Raw genomic sequence first — 19,770 nt, 5'->3', positions numbered from 1 at the left:
TAAGAACAATAGATGGATGTTGTTTATATAGCAGAGCCACATAAAGTCCGTCGTTGTATGGCTCCCATGCCCATCCAAGACCAGCAGTCTAACCTCCTCCTTGCCCTGAGGGACAGTCTGAGGGATGAAGACCTTCTGCAGCCATTCAACTGCAGTGGCATCTGTTGTCCATCCATTCTCTGTTGCTGTAAACTGCCAGCCTTCATAAGGGCCAAGATCCAAAGGAAACCACTGCTGCTGGACTGTTATACCCTTATATATAATGAGGGGATGCAGTCTGTGGCCCAGGGCAGAGATGCATTCAATAATAGATACCCATGCCCTTGATCCAGGCTGTTTCTTGCGAACAGACTTCGTCTCAGACATGCCCAGCACCAGCCCATTAGATCCTTGCCCCTCAAGGATACCAGTCTCATCCATGTTGTATCTGTTGGCTGGTTTAATGCTGATGATCTCTGGCATGGCGAGATGCTTGAACCAGTCCCTGATGACCTCAGTAGATGCCCCATTAACACGTCTAGAATCGATAGGGCGACTTCTCTGGACCTTGACTGAAGGATTCCTATTCAGAAAGGCTGTTATCCAACCTTTCCCTATAGGCTCTGTATCCCCCATAGCATGGAGGATCCTCTCTGCGAATAGCTTCACTTGCAGATGGGTTGGAGCAACACCAAGGGCATGCTGAATGCGAATCCATTCAGCCAACTTAGCCTCCTGACCTATAGAGAGTCTCTGATGGTCAGCAAAGGCAAGTTGCCTTGGTTGGCAGCCCTTGATGCGACTGCGAAGTGTTGAACGTGGCACACCCCATTCGATTGATGCTTTCCGGAGGGACTGCCCATTGGCGACTGCTTCCAAGGCCTGATTGACCTCATACTCGGTATATGCGCTCATAAGGGCAAGAAAAAGGTATGCTGAAAAAATGAAGCCATTCGGATAAAAACTGTAAATGTTGTGATGGTTAGAAAAAGGAGGAGGTTGGAGGTTAGGTGTGCTGATGAGGGATTTATGGGTGGGCGAAATGGGGGGGTGGGCGAAAAGTGGGTGCCCGACGTTATCCTGAACATTGTCGGCAAATCCTTCCTATACGACGGGGATAGTAAGAGGTTCGAGCAGGAATCCTAGGTGTATGAGGCTTGCGGACATATTACTAACGAGCTTCGGCTCTGGCGAAAACAGGGCCCCGTCGGCAAGCTCACAATATCCCTAAGTGGGTAAGGGCATCTTCCCAACGCGGCGAGTACTTCAGGGCGTCTACCTCCCAGTCAATCGCTGAGGGAGAGACACATATCTCGTCCACGAGGAGATAACCTTCGAGCTACAGCTTCTCCTCAACGACACAAGACGGAACTCCACTTATCTTATGACCGAACGCGCCCTTATGAAGCAGGGTCAGATACAGAGCTTCCGCTCCATGGATCAGCTCGAGGCTGGTTCCCAGAAACGCCTCTCCGAGGAGGACATCTTATTCTTGACCTTGAAGGACTGGCGTCTTTTTGTGGAACTGCAGGATATCTTACAGCCTCTCTACAAGCAGTCGATCCGCACCCAAGGGTGGCAAAAGATGTGCCTCACGGAGCCCTCTAGGAGATTATAGGCGGCGTGGGGTACCTGATTGAAAGGATAGAGATGTAGAAAACTCTGTTTCGACGACGAGGCCGCCGCAGATGCAAGGTATACCACAGTTCCCGGGCAGAGCCTACGCGGCGCCGCCGGGGGAGACGGAAGGCTCTTATGGACGCCGATATGAGTCACAATCTACATGATCTGAGCGAGCAGTCTCCGTTAATTCAGGCTCTCGGTTAATGACTTTTTACACCAAGCCCGGGGAGTCCCCTCTTTACGCCGCGGCGGTTATCCTCCATCCCAAGTTCAAATGCAGTAAGCTATGCCAGTAAAAGAGGATCAATTATATAGACGAGAGTGACAAACAAATAAAAGAGTGCAAGAAAAAACCGAACAAAATTTGCTATGTATTACAAAGCAGACATGCATTGCAGTCAGAGCCAAGACAAAGTGTTGGAAGCGAAATCCTTTAGGCCGGAATACGCAGCGGCGCAAAACGGTCAACAGGAGAAAAGTGGAACCAGGAGTGGAGATTACGGGATGAGTGGGGACTGTGGATCAATGCTAGCGCTCGGCCCCTCCCCCAGGCAGCCAGTGTACAGACCTTGACAGCCAATCAGAGCCGTCCATCAAGTGCAGGACCGTCGCTGATTGGCTCCTCAAAGCAAGCAAGCAGTTGCCTGAGTTCGCCTGCCCTTTCTTTCTCTTGATGATGACAAACGGGTCAAGGCAGACTGAGATGAGACTAAGAATGAGACTGGAAGTGAGAGTGCAACTTGGAGTGAAAGTGAAGGCAGCCGTCTCTCTCGCCGACAGCAGATCCAAGATGGATGTGTATAAGTAGTCTGGGAATCTCCCTTGCTCCCTCCAACATCAACTCTACTCAACCATCTCATCCACTCTCATTCACTCGTCTAGCCTCACTGCAACATCCATCGTCTTGGAGCCCATCTGGACGCATCAACACCAGACGGTGTTAGTCAACAACACTGACACCAGAGATATCGCCCATATCACCCCAATCATACATCACACATCACACATCTCACAACACCACGACATCAGACCTCTCGATTAGATCCCCTCAACCTCTCATAACCCCGAGAAACCAACCGCCCATCATGGTCTTCGGCTTCGGTCACGCGCCCTGCGGCGTCTTCGGCCAGTCCATTTCTCATCATCCCAACAGCAACAGCAACAGCAACAACAACAACAACTACCGCAGAAACACCCACGTCTGCGGGCTCTACTACCTCGACACGACCCAGAACTTCCCAAGCCGCGGAAGCCACTCATACCCGCGCCGCTATCTCCCGATGCTGTCCCAGTCCGTCCACGCCCGCATCGTCGCCTCGGCCTCGCGGTCCACCCTCACCCAGACCTTCGTGAACCCTTCTGCCGACGCGCCCATCCCCGAGCTCCGCTACACCTTCCCGCTGTACGACGGCGTCTCGGTCGTCGCCTTCACCTGCACCGTCAACAAGGACCGCGTCATCCGCGGCGTCGTCCAGGAGACGAACACGGCCCGCCGGACGTACGACAACGCCGTCGCCAAGGGTCAGACCGCCGGCATCCTCGAGCAGCTGCCGGACGCGAGCGACGTCTTCACCTCCAGCGTCGCCAACGTGCCGCCGGGCGCCGAGGTCGCCGTCGAGATCGAGTACCTCGGCGAGCTGAAGCACGACGCCGGGGTCGACGGCATCAGGCTTACCATCCCGACCTCCATCGCCCCGCGCTACGGCGCATACCCGGGCACCCTGCTCGACAAGCCCGCCAACGTGTCCGCGGCCCAGGACGGCATCACCATCGTCGTCGACGCCGAGGTGCCGGCCGGCAGCGTCATCAAGTCGATCCAGTCGCCCTCACACCCCATCGCCGTCTCGGTCGGCTCGACCTCGACTACCAAGGCCGACGCCGCGCCGTCTCTCCAGCTGGCGTCCGCCACGCTCTCGCTCGGCACCGCGCGGCTCGACAGGGACTTTATCGTCCAGGTCATCGCGACGAACACGTCGAACCCGGTCGCCGTCCTCGAGACGCACCCGACCATCCCGCACCAGCAGGCCCTCATGGCGACGCTGGTGCCGCGGTTCAAGATGCCCGCCACCACCAAGCCCGAGGTCGTCTTCATCTGCGACCGCTCCGGCTCGATGCAGGGCGCCAGGATGACGGACCTCCGGGACGCGCTCCGTGTGTTCCTCAAGTCCCTGCCCGTCGGCGCCATGTTCAACATCTGCAGCTTCGGCTCGGAGCACTCGTTCCTGTTCGACAAGTCGGTGACGTACGACCAGAACACGCTCGAGGCCGCCATGCGGCACGTCGACACCTTCGCGGCCAACTTTGGCGGCACCGAGATCCGCCAGCCCATCGAGCAGACCTTCCGGCGCCGCCACGTCGACCTCGACCTCGAGGTGTTTCTGCTGACGGACGGCGAGGTCTGGGGCGAGCAGGGGCTCTTCGGCCTCGTCGGCGACCACGTGCGGGAGTCCAAGGGCGCCATCCGCCTCTTCACCCTCGGCGTCGGCCGGGACGTCAGCCACTCCCTCATCGAGGGCCTCGCCCGCGCCGGCAACGGCTTCTCGCAGTGCGTCTCCCACAAGGAGAAGATGACGGGCAAGGTGGTGCGCATGCTCAAGGGCGCCCTCACGCCCCACGTCACCGACTACACCCTGGAGCTCAAGTACGCCGACGCCGGGTCGGAGACGGAGCCCGAGGACGACTTTGACATCGTCTCGACTGATGATCTGCTCAAGCCCCTCGATCGGGGAGTCGTCCTTCCCCCCGTCGAGCCGAAGAAGCCCATTTCGCTCTTTGACGCCGCCGCCTCGGATGGGGAAGACGCGGTCATGCATGACGTCGCCGATGACGGCACCGGGACGGATCGCTTCTCGCACATCCCCGCCGTCAAGCCGCCCAAGGTGCTCCAGGCGCCCTTCCAGATCTCGCCCTTCTTCCCCCACAGCCGCAACAGCGTCTACCTCCTCCTCTCGCCCGACCGCGAGCTGAGGGACAAGACGCCCGAGTCCCTCGTCCTCCGCGGCACGTCCACCCAGGGGCCGCTGGAGCTCCGCATCCCCATCGCGGTCCTCCCGGACAAGGGCGAGACGATCCACCAGCTGGCGGCCCGCAAGGCCGTCCAGGAGCTCGAGGAGGGCCGCGGCTGGATCTACCACGCCAAGAGCGGCAAGGACGGCCGGCTCCTCAGCGAGGCCCACCCGGGCCGGTTCCCCGGCATGGTGGAGCGGGAGGCCGTCCGGCTCGGCGTGCAGTTCCAGGTCGGCGGCAAGTGGTGCTCCTTCGTCGCCGTCGACGACCAGGACAACGAGGTCAGCGTCGAGGATCGAGAGCTGGCCGCGGACAGGGTCCGAGGCCACACCGAGAAGAGGTCGTCCTCCAAGTCGAGGTCGTGCTCCAAGGTGTCCATGGCGTCGTCAATCTACTTTGATTCCCCGCCCGCCGATCACTCGGCACCCATCCCTTTGTGCAGAAAAGGCACGCCCCCCAAGAAAATGGAGACTCGGACGCCTCCGCCTTTGTCGTGGACACCGGTGATGTTCGGCTCCTCGGCGCTGCAGTCGAACTCGACTTCGGCTTTCGGCTTGATGAGCTACACTCCGCCGTCCGGAGGAGGCCTTTTCAGCGGCCCAAGTACGGGGGGAGGCCTGCTCGGCGGCCCAAGTACGCCAAGTACGGGGGGAGGCCTTTTCAGCGGCCCAAGTACGGGGGGAGGCCTGTTCGGCGGCCCAAGTACGCCAAGTACGGGGGGAGGCCTGTTCAGCAGCCCAAGTACGGGGAGAGGCCTGTTCAGCGGCCCAAGTACGGGGGGAGGCCTTTTCAGCGGCCCAAGTACGGGGGGAGGCGTCTCCGCCTCGGCCGCCGTCCCTGACGCCTCGGCTCTGTCGGGCGCGGAACACTTTCGCAGTTTTGCGGTCAGTGATCCCATCCGCCCCATCGCCATGCAGCAGAATACCGCTGCAGCTGATGACGGCGTCGAGTGTGAGGAGTCCTCGAGCCCCAAGCCGGCCCCTCCTCCTCCTCCCGCTCCCGCTCCCGCTCCCGCGGCCGCCTCTTTCCAGCCCGCTACCGCGTCCACGATCGATAGGTTTGAGGCCATTGTCTCGGCGCAGCACTCCAGCGGCTTCTGGACGTACTCGGACGGGCTGATGAGCCTCCTCGGCGTGTCTGACCGGGACCTCCGGTCCGCGGTGGTCGACGCGGTCGGAAATCGGTTCAGCCCGGTCCTGATGTCGACTGTCGCTGTCGTCGCTTTCCTGCGGAAGAACCTGGCGCACGAGCGGGACAGTTGGGAGATGATGGAGGAGAAGGCCATGGCCTGGCTTAACGCCGAGCTGGGAGATAAGACTGGGGATGTCATGGATGCGGTAAAGCGCCTCTTCTGAGATGATTCGGACGACTAGGGGGGAGACAAAGTTGCGATTGGAGAGACTGGGATAGAATGGACTTACGGAAAGATGTCTTGACTTGGGTCTGGGCTACCTTGAGATGTCGAGAGGGTTGCTGGAAGGCACACGTAATAAATAGTGGAAGAAAATGATGATGATATGACGACGACAACGACCCTGAGGCCCTGCTTGGTATTATTAGTAGTATGAATAAATGAAAACACACCATGACTCCTTGCTTCCCTACCGTGTGACTGATGACAAAAAACCTGTTGACATCTGACCTTAGGTCAAGTTGTCCGTGACATGCCGTTCAACTTGACTACCGATATCAAGCACCATGACCGCCGCCTCCGTCCTCGCCCCCCTCCCCTCACGATAGTCGTCAAACCAATACCGGTGCACGACCTCGAACCTGCACCTCTCGTACGTCCTCCTCGCCGCCGCGTTGTCGTAGTCGACGATCAGCGAGACGCGCGCTCCCCGGCCCTGCGATCTCGCCTCGGAGGTGACCAGGTCCTTGACGTGCTCCAGGATCCGGACGCCCAGCTTCTCGCCCCGCGCGGAGGGGACGACGTACATGCCGTTGAGGATGTGCTGCTGCTGCTGCCTCGTCGGCGTCTCCGTCTCCGTCTCCGTCTCCTGCGACGAGCCGAGGTCGACGAGGTCGGGGTCCAGGTGGAGGGACGTCGCGAGGGTGGCGGCGTCCAGGGGGCCTATTATCGTTAGGGAGGCGAGCCATTCCGCATCGAGTGCCGCGTCGAGGCTGGCGTTGTCTGGGGTCGCTGGGACGCCGGCCGGAGCGGGTTCAGTTTCCGGGGCTGGGTCGGAGGACGATGTGGTTCTGTATGCGACGATGGTCGTCGCTAGTGGATTGGAGAGGCGCGACGTCCATGCGTCCCAGGGGAAGGCGGCTTCGCGGGCGTAGGTCGAGCCGAAGGATTCCGGGGAGAGGCGGAGGGAGAGGAGGCGGAAGGACTTGTAGAGGGTCGTGAGGCGGTGGAACTTGGAGGGATCCGAGTGGGATCTAGGGAGGGTTGCGAATGTAACGCCGGTGGACGGCATCGTCGATTTGGGGTTCTTTGTGGTATTGGGGTGAGTTGCTGGAGTGAGAGTTGACTGAGTGGTATTGACTGAGTGGTGTTGACGATGGCGGCACTGGGGTTGATGGTTCAAGTGTATAGGGAGCAAGTAACGTCACAAGTGACTCATCAGGTGTTTGTGTGTTCGTGAAAATCCTTTGGTCTGATGGCGCGACCGTGTTTTAAGTACTCTTTTTCTCCTGCGTCGTTGGGGTCGACACAATGGACTTTATTCCCAGTGTAGTTACAATTACACTCTTCTGAGTGGACGTCGGTCTGAGTTGCAAATGGGAAGAGTGCAATAGAAAGTCAACTCAACGAACCTGAAACTCCCGGGTCTGCATAATAGAAGAGTAGATATAGACACGACCCTCTTTCGTCGGATTACGGTAGGCCATGTCGGCATCTCGGGGGAGGGGCCGGCTTGCCTCGGCCCAATTCTTCCCCCCCGGTTTCCGGAGCCGAAGTCCCGCCCCTCTCAATTCCGGGTGTCGCGTCGCTGTCTTTCTTCATCCTCAACCCCTACGAGCTCAAGCCCGAGGATCGCCCTTACGCCACAGTTTTTCCCGTCTGTTCTCGGCGGTCAGTCCACTCTGACCCATCATTGTCCGCCGTCGTCTTCTCCAAAAGCCCGCGGCTTCGGTGCCGGCTTCTTTCCCAGCCACCGCGTCGGCAGTCGTCGAGCAACACGCGTTCACAGATACCACTAGATATCTGGCCTCTAGTTGTTGATTCTCCGTCTTTACTTTGTAGTTGGAAACCTACCCTGATCCCGTCGCCATGGCTTTCTGTGCCTCTGCACGCTCCGCCTCTCTGCTGAGGAGCGCGCCTCATCCCTGCCGGAACCTGACGCGTCGTCCAGTCCTCACTCAGTATGGGCCAGCGTTCCAATCGGCCCATCCCAGGTTCCTTCAATCAACCTCTTCCGAGTCGTCGAGGAAGACTCATCGGTTCATACCCCTTCAGCTGTTGGCTCTCGGCGCCATTCCCCTCTTGGCCGGATATCTGCTCGGACGATCCGGTGCACCTGGCTTAGACCCGGCTTCTCAAGGCAAGCTCTCTCAGGTAGACTTTGCAGACCGGAAGCACATGCTGCTTGTAAGTCAATTGGACAACCCAGCGCCAGCTTTTATCACAGATACTGAAACGTGTGCAGGCGGCTAAAGAAATCTCGAGTGCCCTGGGCGACGACGCGCTCAGCTTCGACGAGGACGAGATCGAGCTGCACGGCCACTCGGACTGGTCAACGTCCAACTCGAGCGGTCGACCCGTGGCCATTGTCTATCCCAGGACGACGGAGGAGGTCTCTCAGATAGCCAGGATTTGCAACAAGCACAACGTGCCGATGGGTAAGCTAACACCCTCGCCTAGCGTGACCCTCGTTTACTGTTCTGTTTCTATGGATGAACACATTGGCTTTTCGGGAGACTGACGTTTTTTCAAGTCCCGTTCGGTGCCGGATCTTCGGTCGAGGGGAGCTTCTCATCGCCCTACAGCGGGATTTGCATCGACTTTGTGCACATGGACAAGATCATCGCGTTCCACCCCGATGAGTATTGATTTACCCCTCCCTCCCCCAACCACATCCCTCTCCCTCCATAGCACGTTGCATTTTTCTAACCTCTCTCACTGCCCTAGTATGGACGTCGTCGTCCAGCCCGGCGTGAACTGGGTGACGCTCAACAAGACCATCCAGGACGCGGGCCTCTTCCTCCCGCTGGACCCCTCGCCGACGGCCATGGTCGGCGGCATGGTCTCGACCAACTGCAGTGGCACCAACGCCTTCCGCTACGGCACCATGAAGGACTGGGTCGTCAACCTCACCGTCGTGCTCGCCGACGGCCGCGTCGTCAAGACGAGGCGCCGCCCGCGCAAGAGCTCGGCCGGCTACAACCTCACCTCGCTCTTCGTCGGCGCCGAGGGCACCCTGGGCCTGGTCACCGAGGTGACGCTGAAGCTGGCCGTCGTGCCGCAGGACACGGGCGTCGCCGTCGTGTCGTTCCCGACCATCGACGAGGCGGCGAGGGCGGCGACGGGGCTGATCCGCTCGGGCATCCAGCTGGGCGCGCTCGAGTTCATGGACGAGGTGCAGATGCAGGTCATCAACCGCCACGGCAGTGCGGCCGTCAGGAAGACGGCGTGGGATGAGAAGCCGACCCTTTTCCTGAAGTGAGTCTTTCACTTGTACTTCTCTCTCTTTCCCGCCCACGGTCGATGTCGTCAACAGCTCCAGCGCACCTTCAACAGCTAATGCGTTGGTTCGATGTGGTCTAGGTTCTCGGGCACAACCGATGGGATCAAGGGGGATATCTCTCGCGTCAAGGACATCGTGCAGCCGTTCAACCCGCGCAACATCTTCTTCGCCAAAGACAAGCAGGAGGAGGCCGACCTCTGGGCCGCGAGAAAGGAGGCCTTGTGGACAATGACCTCCATCAAACCCGAGGGATACTCGCTGTGGTCCACCGACGTGGCGGTGCCAATCTCGAGACTGGCCGAGATCATCAGTGAGTTTTTTCCCGCTCATCCCCCCCCCTTTTCTGTTAGATATATCGATTTCTGACGGCGTTCACCAAGCCTTGTCAAAGGAGGACTCTGGGAAGCTGGGCCTGTTCGCGAGCGTCATCGGCCACGTCGGCGACGGCAACTTCCACCAGGCCGTCATGTACGACCCCAAAAACGAGGGACAGCGGGCCGCGGTCGCCAAGTGCGTCCACGACATGATGAGCCGGGCTCTGGAGATGAAGGGGACGGTTTCGGTGAGTAGCGAGTGCTTTGCTTGCCGCCGTTGTGATGTCTGTTGTTGCTGATCCGACGGCCATAGGGGGAACACGCAATTGGCATTGGAAAAAAGGTGAGTTGGCTTCCGGCTGGCGGAAGTCCAAATTATCAATCCCAGCTGACGAGAGTTCAAGGACTGTCTCGTGGACGAACTCGGCGGTGATGCGATCGACTTGATGAAGACGTTGAAACAGGCGGTAGATCCCAAGTAAGCCTGTCCACAAACTCGCATTCATCCATCATGCATGCTTCCTCCCCCATACTGACCAGATGTCAGATGGATCATGAACCCGGGCAAGGTCTTTGATCTGCCGGCAGGTTCCAAAGCCGTCGCAGCCTCGTAGCCGACTCCACGACAAACCAACTGAGGAGGGGTGGCGAACCAATGTCCTGTTCCGAACGAGGGTTGGAGATCATCCAGTAATGTCATCATCGCTGCTCGGAAAAGAGAGTTGTCTCTGCGCGCGCGTTGGTCACGACTCAGTGACCAACACGCAAACCGGTTCGAAAAGACGGCCTGAAACGCGCATCTATCCTGCGTCTGCGGGGGTTCTCGTTACAGTTCGCTGCAGCCAGCACAACAACGTGGGGGTCGGTCCTGTACAGCGCCCGTCTTGTTGTTGCTGCTGTGCTGTTCTGTTCTATTTGCGTGCCTTGAAGCCTCGAGGAGGCCATCCGTCTTCTGCGGGCTGGTTGGAATATTCAAGCCAAGAGGCCCAACGGGTCTGTTCCCTACCAACAGAGTTTCAGCTGTGCTCACTGTCTGTCGACATTCATGTCCAACTCTGTGAAGCCAACTTGCAAGCCAGCCCTTTTTGGACCCAATGGCTGTTGCCTGTTGATTGCTCTGTCCTGCAGCCCTGAGGCGTCTGTTGGGAACTTACATCGGGAAAGGGTTTGCGCTGGATCTTGCGATGTACGCAGGTAGTTGTGAAGAGCACCAGATGACTTGATCCTGATCCTGGTCATTACACGGGGCTGGATCACCAGACACTGTACGCCTGCATCCTGTCCTCTTGTTATCGTGAAGCCGCAGGATCCAAGGATTCAACCCCCATTCCTAGTCATGCAGCCACCGTTGCTGTTCGGCCCCTGCGTTACGACGAGACGCCACACGACGTTGGGGGCCGATCTCGTCGGCCAAACCAACCGCACGAGCCTTGTCATTTTATTTTATTTTATTTTTGGAGTCCCGGCTCGCGGCCATCTAACAGGACGGAGGACCCTTCTTGTGCACATCAAACCAAAGAAAGGAGACACTGAGCTGAAGCATTCATAATGGAGCGAACTCCTCCGGTTCTCGCCTTTTGGGGACTTTGTAATTCATTCCCTTCTACCAAACCATCGACTAATGATGTTCTACCGACTCTTTTCCCTGCTCTGGGCACTCACGCTATTCTGCGCCGTCACTGCGAGTCAGAGTCCGGTGGAAGTCGCAGTGCGAAACAGCCCTGGCAAGACAACCTCAGATACGTTACGGGCGATTCGGCGATATCTCTACCATGCCAGAGTCCAAGGCAGGGAAGCAAAGTTCAGCAACAGCACATCACTGGACAAAAGCTTCAACAACGCCGTTCTCTTCAGATTGTAAGCCGCTCCAGTCTCGTTACCGCCAAGTGTAACAACAACAAGTACTGACGCTAGCTCCGTAAAGCGAACACTCGGCGGAGGCCGGAAAGGTCGACGTCTCGGCGCAGGGCGGCATCAAGATCGTCTGCACACGATGCTACATCAAGGGCAGGGCGAGCGCCCATCTCACCGTGGACGGCACGTTCAACGCGACCCAGGTGGCCAAGGACATCGGGAACGAGTTCGAGGAGACCTTCGACAACATCACGACGTACGCCAAGGACTACGTCTCCGGGGTCGCCAAGAAGCTGGCCGACGGCCTGGACGCCGACGACTTTGACTTCCCGCCCCTGAACGTCACCTTCGACGTCGACGTCCCCGAGTTCCCGTCCGCGAGGCTCGGGTTCGGGTTCGACGGCCTGGAGCTGTACATGCAGCTCGACACCACCCTCTCGGCCGGCCTGACGTACACGCTCAACCTGTACACCTCGACGACGCCCCTGGGGTCCAAAATCGGCAATGACCTGCTGCTCGGGGTTGTGTTCGCGGTGGATCTCATCTTGAGCGTCGAGAGCGAGATCCAGATGAGCAGCGGGTTCCACATCCGGATGGACGACGGCGTCGGCTTCGACATCTCCCTGTTCTCCAAGAACGTCTCGAGTGTGAACTTGTACGTGTCGGAAGCAACATCCTACTCACAACATCTCTCCCCCCACTAACAATGCCCCCTTTTTCCAGCAACGGCGGCCAGTTCGAGTTTCTGCCAGTCGTCATAGAGAGCGCAGGCGCCGTGCTCAAAGCCATCCTCCGGATCGGCATCAGCGCCGGCATCGAGATCTCCTCCCCCGTCGACAGCACCGAGCTCGAGATCTTTGACCAGGAAATCAAGATCCCCGGCGCCTCGGCCGGGATCCAGGTCGGCGTCTTCGCCAACATCGCCGAGCTGAGCACCAACGTCACGGCCCTCTCGTCGCCCGACCCGGCGGCGGACGGCGACGGCGGCTGTCTGCTCCGCGCCGTCAACGCCTACCAGTTCGCCCTGGGCGCCGCCGCCGGCGCGTCGGTGCAGATCGGCGACCGCATCTGGGGCCCCGTGCCCAACACCCAGATTCCCATCTTCTACACGACCCTCGCCGATGGCTGCGCCAGCCGGCGGGCGCCGCCCCCGACCACGGCGGTGGCGAGCGTATCATCGTCCGCCACCATCACCACCACCACCACCGCCGCCGCCTCGACAAGGGCCGAGGGAGACGAGGAGCTGACGACGACGACGCTGAGCGAGAAAGTCACGTACACGGGGATCGAGTGCCTGACGACGGGCCTCGTCAACTGTCCGCCTCAGCTGCAGACGCTGCGCAAGTTCGTGGCGACCGAGACGTTCGTCACCGCCGTCGCGGCCGGGGTGAAGGCGACCTTTCCGGCCGCCACCCAGGCTGTCGTCCAAGAGGTGGTGGACTTCGGATCCGGCGCCGAGTCGTTGACGTCGACCAGCGGAGTCCCGAAGGCCTTCACTCCGGTCGTCTCCGTCATTGGCACCGGCACCAACCCTGCCGACGTGTTCGAGGGCGAGATCGGAGGCGTTGACAAGAAGGTCATCATTGGTGTTAGCATCGGCGCTGGCGTCGCCGTGTTGGCTGGTGCCATTGGCATTTGCATGTAAGCTTTCCCCCCCCCCCCCCCCCTCCTTAGTCTTCTGTCTTTCTTTCTCTCTTTCTTGAAATGATAGATGCTAACACGAGTGCTCCTTACAGTTATTGGCAGCGGAGACGGAGGTATACACGCTTTGTCGCAACAGATGCAGTCACGGCTTACTCCCGGAAGCCCCTCTCACCGGGCCCTTACGACCACATCGAGGAACAGAAGCAGCGTACAGTCATCACTTATGTAAAACGATGAGTGTAGACTGACACAGCATGCGCGAGTGTTCTGCGGGGGCGAGATCAGTAGACTGAGACACCGTCTGGTTGCGGCAAGATGCTTTCGACGGTGGACGGAATTTAGCGGCCTCTCTTGAGCACGCATCATCTTTTTAGTTGTTCCGTTAAGGATATCAGTTTATGACATTGATGAGTGGCGACTGGATAAAGTCTCAAAGCGCATGGTCTGATAGCAGCGAAAGCGGTGTACACCCTCTGATGGCAAAGGGTGTTCTAATCCGGACGGACGTGGATGAGGGGTTACCGGAAGTGAGATTGTATTAAACCGAAGCACCACCGTTTAACCTAAGCAAGCTTTGCAAGTTCATCAAGGTGATGTTTCTGGATCGCGTACATTTTCTGACTGCCAGCAGGTTGAAGTCTCCCTGCCTGTCACCTAGTCAAGACACTGCCGATATGTCCAGCCACATCTCAACTAGACACGACCTGTACCGATGCGAGGAAATCCTCGATATCCTGCAAGAATGTCTCCGGCTGCTCAAGTGCAGCAAAGTGACCGCCCTAAGAGGAGAAAACTGTCAGCACCGCATAAAACTGGTTCATGCCACCGAGCTTCCCCCGTTTCCTACCTTGTCTTGCGTTCGATAGAACTTGAGATTCGGGTACGACTTCTCTGCCCATTGCTTCGGCAAGTAGCTAATCTCGCTGTGAAAGGCCGAGTATCCGAATGGGATTTCTTTCGAAGTGGGAATCGTTATAGACTTCCCAGCGGCCAAGCCTTCTGCCAATGGCCGGTACGAGTAGACGCTCCTCGGGAATGTGGACGTGAACCAGTACAGGCCGACCAACTCGAGAATGGTCTCCAGCTGAAGGGGTTGACGTGCGTCTACCCACTCCAAGTACTTCTCTCCGATCCTTTCGATGGGTCAGCAGTGCGCGCCGTGTACGAATTTACACAAAGCCTGAAACTCACCAAGCCAACAGTGCGAGCGGGCTCGCGGACAGGACTAATCCAATGGTCGCCGGCCTCGTCCCGTGTTCCAGGGCGTACGCGTTCCCGGTTGAGCCCCAGGCCCGCCCCCTCTGCAATCGCTCCAGATCTTGAGGCGACAACCCGTCAGTGCCGCCGGCTATGTCTTGCTCTTCTGGGAAGAGCATGTTCACTGCATGCTCGTCAGTCACTGGTCCATGAAATTTCCACCGCTGACAGCACTCACCATGGAACGCTTTGCATTCCTTGTACCCGGACAAGAGTCTGGCCGTGAAGCTCCCGACATCGCCACCTTGGGCGGCGTAACCTCCACCGAATCCCAGATCCAGCATCAACTGATGGAGAGAAGCGGTCACGGAGTCCAGGGTCGTCTCCTTGTCCAGGGGAATCGAATCCGCCGAGAGTCCGTACCCCGGTAGTGAGGGCACGATGACGTGGTACGGCAGGGTGTCGGGTGTATACTTGCTTACGAGCAAGTCGAGCATCGGGAGGAACTCGAGAAACGAACCAGGCCAGCCGTGCATGAAGATGACAGGGACTGCGTCCTTCTTGTTTGAGAAGAGCGCGGTGAAGTGGATGTCCAGCGTGCCCAGGTCCGCGTTCTCGACCTTGGATTTGAAGTTGGGGAACGAGTTGATGCGGTCTTCCTGCTTTCTCCAGTCGTACTTCAGCCAGGCGTCTTTCGCTTTGATGAGCCATTCGCGGGTGACGCCAAAGCGGCCACCCTCCTGCTTGTTGTACCACGTCTCGGGGCCAATTTTGGACAGCTTCAACAGCTGCTTGAATTCCTCCAGGTCCTGGTCCGGGACCCGAAGAGTGAACTCCTCGGGCGTCTTGAGAACTCCGCCGGGGAGTTTGCCAAATGCTTGCGCCATGATCAAAAAGAATGGTAGGTTGATATCGGTGTGGTTGTGTGAGTGATAGGAATCAGGAAAGACTTGGGATGGACAAAGGTAATGTGTGTACCTGCGAGACATTTATGAACTATCCAGATGACGACAGCCACGCTTTGATGCGGAGAAGGCGGCGGCATTTGGTCATCAGTTCCCCCGCAGCGGAGGAGACTGAAACTCTGCTTCGTGCCGACAACCAGTAATGCCGTTCGATGAACCTTTGCCATTCGATGGTCCGTCCCGTAGCTCCCGCGAGACGCGGCGGAGTTCAAGGTTTAGAAAACGGGCCCGACGGATCCTGTAAAGTCCGAGGGGGCCATGAGCGAGCCCAGGCAGCTTTGCCGTCGTGGCACAACGTCAATTCAACGTCGTACTGCCTCACAGAAGTGGGCCTCGGGATCCTGAGATATGCCGTTCTGCCCGTTATTACGCTTTTCGTTCAGAAGGGCTGACAAACTCCACTCTCTCGACTCTCAAAGGACCCCCGTCGATCACTAATCCGCTCTCGTCGTAGTACTCAAGTGGTTTTCCCTTGATGCTCACTCACCGAATCGTCCGTCCCCCTCTTGGCGGAGTGACTCAAAAACAACCATTAGAGTTGATTACCAACACGTATGCCTACATCGTATTGATATGGAACAGAAATAGTTGTGCGTCATCCAGTCCATCCTCAGGGGTGATGATGGTTCGATGGATCGTGGTTCGATAGCCCAGATGGGTAATTTTGTCAGCCCCGTTGTTTTTGCAAGCCGGAGACAAATGGAGTATATAGAAGTGGCCGCCAAACAAAGTCATCCACATAGTTTGTCGCGTGGCAAGCTACCTTGGGGAGATCGACGATATATTGAACGTCAATCTCTCCGAGGTAGCTTTGTTGGTCTTGGCAAAAGTAACCAGATGCAGCGCGTGCTTTGGAGTCATTCCGAGACCTCACTTCGTCTTACAAGGTGTATCATTGGATGACTGAAGTTTGACCATGCACATCGGATGCAAAATGCAAACTACAATAGCATATAACTGGCCGAAGGTGTGTTTAGTCTGCGGCTGGGGTGAGTATGGTCGACATCATAGACCCGATAGTTCTTCAATGATGCTGCAAAATGCAAATGGATTAGAAGTCCTGCTGAACTCAGACCAAGTGTCGAGGCTCTGGCGTGCCACAACACCATCCGTTAGCATATTCTGTTAGAGGACAATTATGTCAAGGCTTAGGTGGACAAGCCAGAAAGGCTACAACAACCTTTTATCTCCTCCCCATGTTAAATCAAATAATTTGCATACGACCCAGCTCCTATGCAAAGTCGTTCGGGCATTCTAGAAGCACACCTGCTCCATAAGGTCCTTGTCTCGACTGGTGGGCGTGCTCTCGCAGTAGCTTTCAGCCCGTTTCATCCAATACTAAAATAAAATAAAACCATTTAAAAGACTTTAACCCATAACTAAAGAAAATTTATAATATATAAAGGACTATTAATATCGTTGTCCCACAGTGCTCTGAGTTCCGGCAGTTATGTGAAGCCTTCAGATAGCAGATTGCTAGGTGCAGCGGTTGCAATTGTGCCAAAGCAAGCCCTAGATGCATAGGTAATTATAGAGACCTTCATAGCGATAGTTGATGAACGCAAGGGCTGCATCGGAAAGAGACTTCTCTACAGGAAATAGCCGTAGATCAAGAGATAAGAGTCCAAAATCAAGATGTCCTCAAGATATGTATTCGATAGTACCGGAGAAGAACCAACACACGTAGACGTTATCAGCAGGACTTCCTTGCACCAAGAGCAGGTATCTCGGAGCCGCGTTTGTAGGTTTAATTGTCGTGAACCGTCGGAAGTCTTGAGCTGGCTGTTCAACTAACGCTAAAACAATCCTTTCTCGACCACTTGAGCTAATTCAGAAAGGGTGCTGTGGTAGACGCCTTTTCTGGGGTAAATACCCGGGATGTGACCCCCCTGGCGAAGGAACAATTCTGCCGGGGATCAGCGGCTAGGTTACTCGGCTCTCTCTGGTCAACTTCACACATGAGGCCTCTAGCCCGGGTTGACACGCCCCTTAAATTTCAGAATCGGACACGATGGAGGCCTAAATAGGGGCCTGTCGAAGGTTTTGTCGTGGTTCCCGCGACCATGCCATGTCCGCCTCCTTGAGAAAGCCATGCATGTCTCTCGTTGTAACTGGGAAAAGCCCCGAGATTCGCAAATTTGACGTTGGGCTCCCATCATTTCTCAGAACCGAAAGAAGGGCAAAGTTTAAAGCATGAACAGGATGGGAGGGATATGATCTCCACGGCTGCTTAGTTCATTCTCGTGCTCTTGGCTGTGGAATTCATCGCTTTCTCTTTCTCTCTTCAATTTGTGGCCCGGAGCCTTGTTGAATTCCTCGACGACAAGATGAAGCTCAGCGTCTCCTACGGTCAACTCTTCGCCCTCTTGGGATCCCTCTTGTTCGTCTCACAAGCGAGCGCAAAGTGCTCGACCTCGACCTTCAAGCATCCAGGACTCCTGCACACGACCGAGGATTTCAACCGCATCACGGGATTCCTCGACGCCAACAAGGAACCATGGACCACCGGCCTCGATAAACTCGCGGCTCGCGCCAACTCTCGCTACACTCCGAGCCCCAAGGAGGTCGTTTGCCGCGGCGGCCCGGGCCGTGAGTGCATCCCGCAGAACTACGCCTCCCTCTTCCGCGACGCGGCCGCCGCCTACGCCAACGCCGTCTACTGGAGGCTCACGGGCGACGAGGCGCACGCCAACGCCTCCGCCAGGATCCTCGACGCCTGGAGCGGCACGATCCAGCGCATCCACGGCCCCTCGGACAGGTACCTCGCCAGCGGCATCTACGGATACCAGCTCGCCAACGCGGCCGAGATCCTCCGGGGGTGGGCCGCGTGGGACGGGCTGCCGGCCGTGACCGAGATGCTCGAGAGCGTCTTCTACCCGATGAACCACGACTTCCTCGTCAACCACAACGGCGCCGTCGTCGAGCACTACTGGGCCAACTGGGACCTGGCCAACATGTGCACGATGCAGGCCATCGGCATCCTCTCGGACAACAGGACCATGTACAACGAGGCGGTCGACTACTTCAAGCACGGGGCGGGCAACGGGGCCATCGAGAAGGCCGTCTGGAAGCTGCACACGGAGCCGGGAACGAACAAGACGCTCGGCCAGGGCCAAGAGGCAGGGCGCGATCAGGGCCACTCCCTGTTGGACTTTGCCCTCCTCGGCGTCTTTGCCCAGCAGTCGTACAACCAGGGCGACGACTTGTTCTCGTACCTTAACAACAGGATTCTCGCGGGGTAAGTTCTATCATTGACACCACGAATTGCAATGGAAATAACATTGACTGACGAGAGGGAAAACTCGCCTCCCACCAGCTCGGAGTACGTCGCAAAGTACAACCTTGGACACGACGTCCCCTTTGCGAACTTCACCAACAGCCACGGCACTGCGACGGCCATCAGCGCGGCCGGGCGGGGAGAGCTCCGGCCCATGTGGGAGCTGCTTTACGCCCACTACGGTGTCATCAAGGGGCTCAATGCTTCCTGGACCGAGGAGATGCGTGATTATACGGTGAAGGAAGCCAGAGGCCCGGAGGGTGGCGGCGGAGACTACGGCCCGAACAGCGGCGGGTACGATCAGCTGGGGTTCGGGACTCTGCTGTACCGACTCGAATGAGCACTCGACGGAGTTGATTTTGCTGAGTGTACCGAGGTTCTCTTCTTTTGATTCTATTGGTCATCAGACAAAGTCGGTGTTTGCCAGCCGATTCGCATTCTCCTTCAACTCACTGGCTGGTTCCATATTCTGTACCTAGAGGCACCCTTCTTCTCCTTCCCATGCCTATTTTTGTTCAGTTTTTTTTCAATCATGTTTGAGTAACTTACACGATATGGTAGAATGAGAAAAACAAGAAAACCTTGCTGGATTCCAATGGCTCATCTGGACTCTGTTTGGCCGTATAGGGATCATTGTGGTCCCCTTTGACGACGTAGTTGTAAAGGTGGTGTCAGTGTCGTCCAGGCAGGAGGCAGTTTTCTTGATACCCCGAATTTTGGCCCGTTTTGAGACATTCTAATAGAGGATGAGCCCAGGCATCTAGTCAAGGGGCACCGCATGGTACTTCTGCGGCCTGCACGTCATCCCCTGGGGGGTTCTTTCATTGACGTGTCCGATAAACAGTTTGCTGTCTATGACGAAAAGGTAGCTTTGGCATGAGATTGCTTGCTTTCAGCACAACTCAATGAATGAATGAGTTGGCTATTTTGTGTTATGCACTGAGCGAATACCAGTAAGTGATGAGTCATCATCGGAGTGGGGTCGTACGAAGAAAGTGGGGACTCGCGAAAGCTTGTGGTCTATAGGACAGCAAAGTGGCCTGTGCCTTCAACAAATAACATCGGTTGTGTAGTGTAGTGGTAATCACTCCGGATTTTGATCACATCAAAATCTTCTATTCCGGCAACCCCGGTTCGAACCCGGGCACGACCTCATGTTTTTGATTTTTGCACGTCCTCATCTATCACACGAAGATGAGGACAATAGTTTTAGTATCGATATGATTTCATCTCACTGGGTCTTTCTGCTACTTATACATCTTGTTGTGTTTCCTCTT

At 57.0% G+C, this 19,770-nt stretch overlaps 7 protein-coding genes across 7 annotated transcripts; 5 read left to right on the top strand and 2 right to left on the bottom strand.

Annotated features, from left to right (window-relative positions):
• Positions 1 to 1,381: 1,381 nt before the first annotated feature.
• CH63R_03751 (uncharacterized protein) lies at positions 1,382 to 1,597 on the top strand (the record flags this gene model as incomplete). The annotated part of the gene is made up of 1 exon (XM_018298726.1): positions 1,382 to 1,597. One exon carries the CDS (start codon positions 1,382 to 1,384, stop codon positions 1,595 to 1,597), a length of 216 nt encoding a protein of 71 aa, XP_018159972.1.
• Positions 1,598 to 2,687: 1,090 nt separating this feature from the next.
• CH63R_03750 (vault protein inter-alpha-trypsin) lies at positions 2,688 to 5,963 on the top strand (the record flags this gene model as incomplete). The annotated part of the gene is made up of 1 exon (XM_018298725.1): positions 2,688 to 5,963. One exon carries the CDS (start codon positions 2,688 to 2,690, stop codon positions 5,961 to 5,963), a length of 3,276 nt encoding a protein of 1,091 aa, XP_018159971.1.
• Positions 5,964 to 6,251: 288 nt separating this feature from the next.
• Positions 6,252 to 7,031, bottom strand: CH63R_03749 (GNAT family; the record flags this gene model as incomplete). Its single annotated transcript, XM_018298724.1, has 1 exon — positions 6,252 to 7,031. The coding sequence occupies one exon, from the start codon at positions 7,029 to 7,031 to the stop codon at positions 6,252 to 6,254; it is 780 nt and encodes a 259-aa protein (XP_018159970.1).
• A 797-nt stretch (positions 7,032 to 7,828) lies between these two features.
• Positions 7,829 to 10,170, top strand: CH63R_03748 (Glycolate oxidase; the record flags this gene model as incomplete). Its single annotated transcript, XM_018298723.1, has 9 exons — positions 7,829 to 8,146; positions 8,205 to 8,397; positions 8,493 to 8,601; positions 8,687 to 9,217; positions 9,323 to 9,552; positions 9,623 to 9,804; positions 9,870 to 9,899; positions 9,961 to 10,034; positions 10,104 to 10,170. The coding sequence occupies 9 exons, from the start codon at positions 7,829 to 7,831 to the stop codon at positions 10,168 to 10,170; spliced, it is 1,734 nt and encodes a 577-aa protein (XP_018159969.1).
• Positions 10,171 to 11,180: 1,010 nt separating this feature from the next.
• On the top strand, positions 11,181 to 13,291 carry CH63R_03747 (uncharacterized protein; the record flags this gene model as incomplete). The annotated part of the gene is made up of 4 exons (XM_018298722.1): positions 11,181 to 11,413; positions 11,481 to 12,065; positions 12,134 to 13,051; positions 13,147 to 13,291. 4 exons carry the CDS (start codon positions 11,181 to 11,183, stop codon positions 13,289 to 13,291), a joined length of 1,881 nt encoding a protein of 626 aa, XP_018159968.1.
• Positions 13,292 to 13,743: 452 nt separating this feature from the next.
• CH63R_03746 (Epoxide hydrolase) lies at positions 13,744 to 15,240 on the bottom strand (the record flags this gene model as incomplete). The annotated part of the gene is made up of 4 exons (XM_018298721.1): positions 13,744 to 13,833; positions 13,902 to 14,187; positions 14,246 to 14,435; positions 14,490 to 15,240. 4 exons carry the CDS (start codon positions 15,238 to 15,240, stop codon positions 13,744 to 13,746), a joined length of 1,317 nt encoding a protein of 438 aa, XP_018159967.1.
• Positions 15,241 to 17,543: 2,303 nt separating this feature from the next.
• Positions 17,544 to 18,833, top strand: CH63R_03745 (Exopolysaccharide inner membrane protein; the record flags this gene model as incomplete). The annotated part of the gene is made up of 2 exons (XM_018298720.1): positions 17,544 to 18,454; positions 18,533 to 18,833. 2 exons carry the CDS (start codon positions 17,544 to 17,546, stop codon positions 18,831 to 18,833), a joined length of 1,212 nt encoding a protein of 403 aa, XP_018159966.1.
• Between the last annotated feature and the right edge of the window lie 937 nt (positions 18,834 to 19,770).

This window comes from Colletotrichum higginsianum, chromosome 3 (genome assembly GCF_001672515.1).
Source record: "Colletotrichum higginsianum IMI 349063 chromosome 3, whole genome shotgun sequence".
Taxonomy (NCBI): domain Eukaryota; kingdom Fungi; phylum Ascomycota; class Sordariomycetes; order Glomerellales; family Glomerellaceae; genus Colletotrichum; species Colletotrichum higginsianum.
This window is presented reverse-complemented; position numbering and strand designations above follow the sequence as displayed.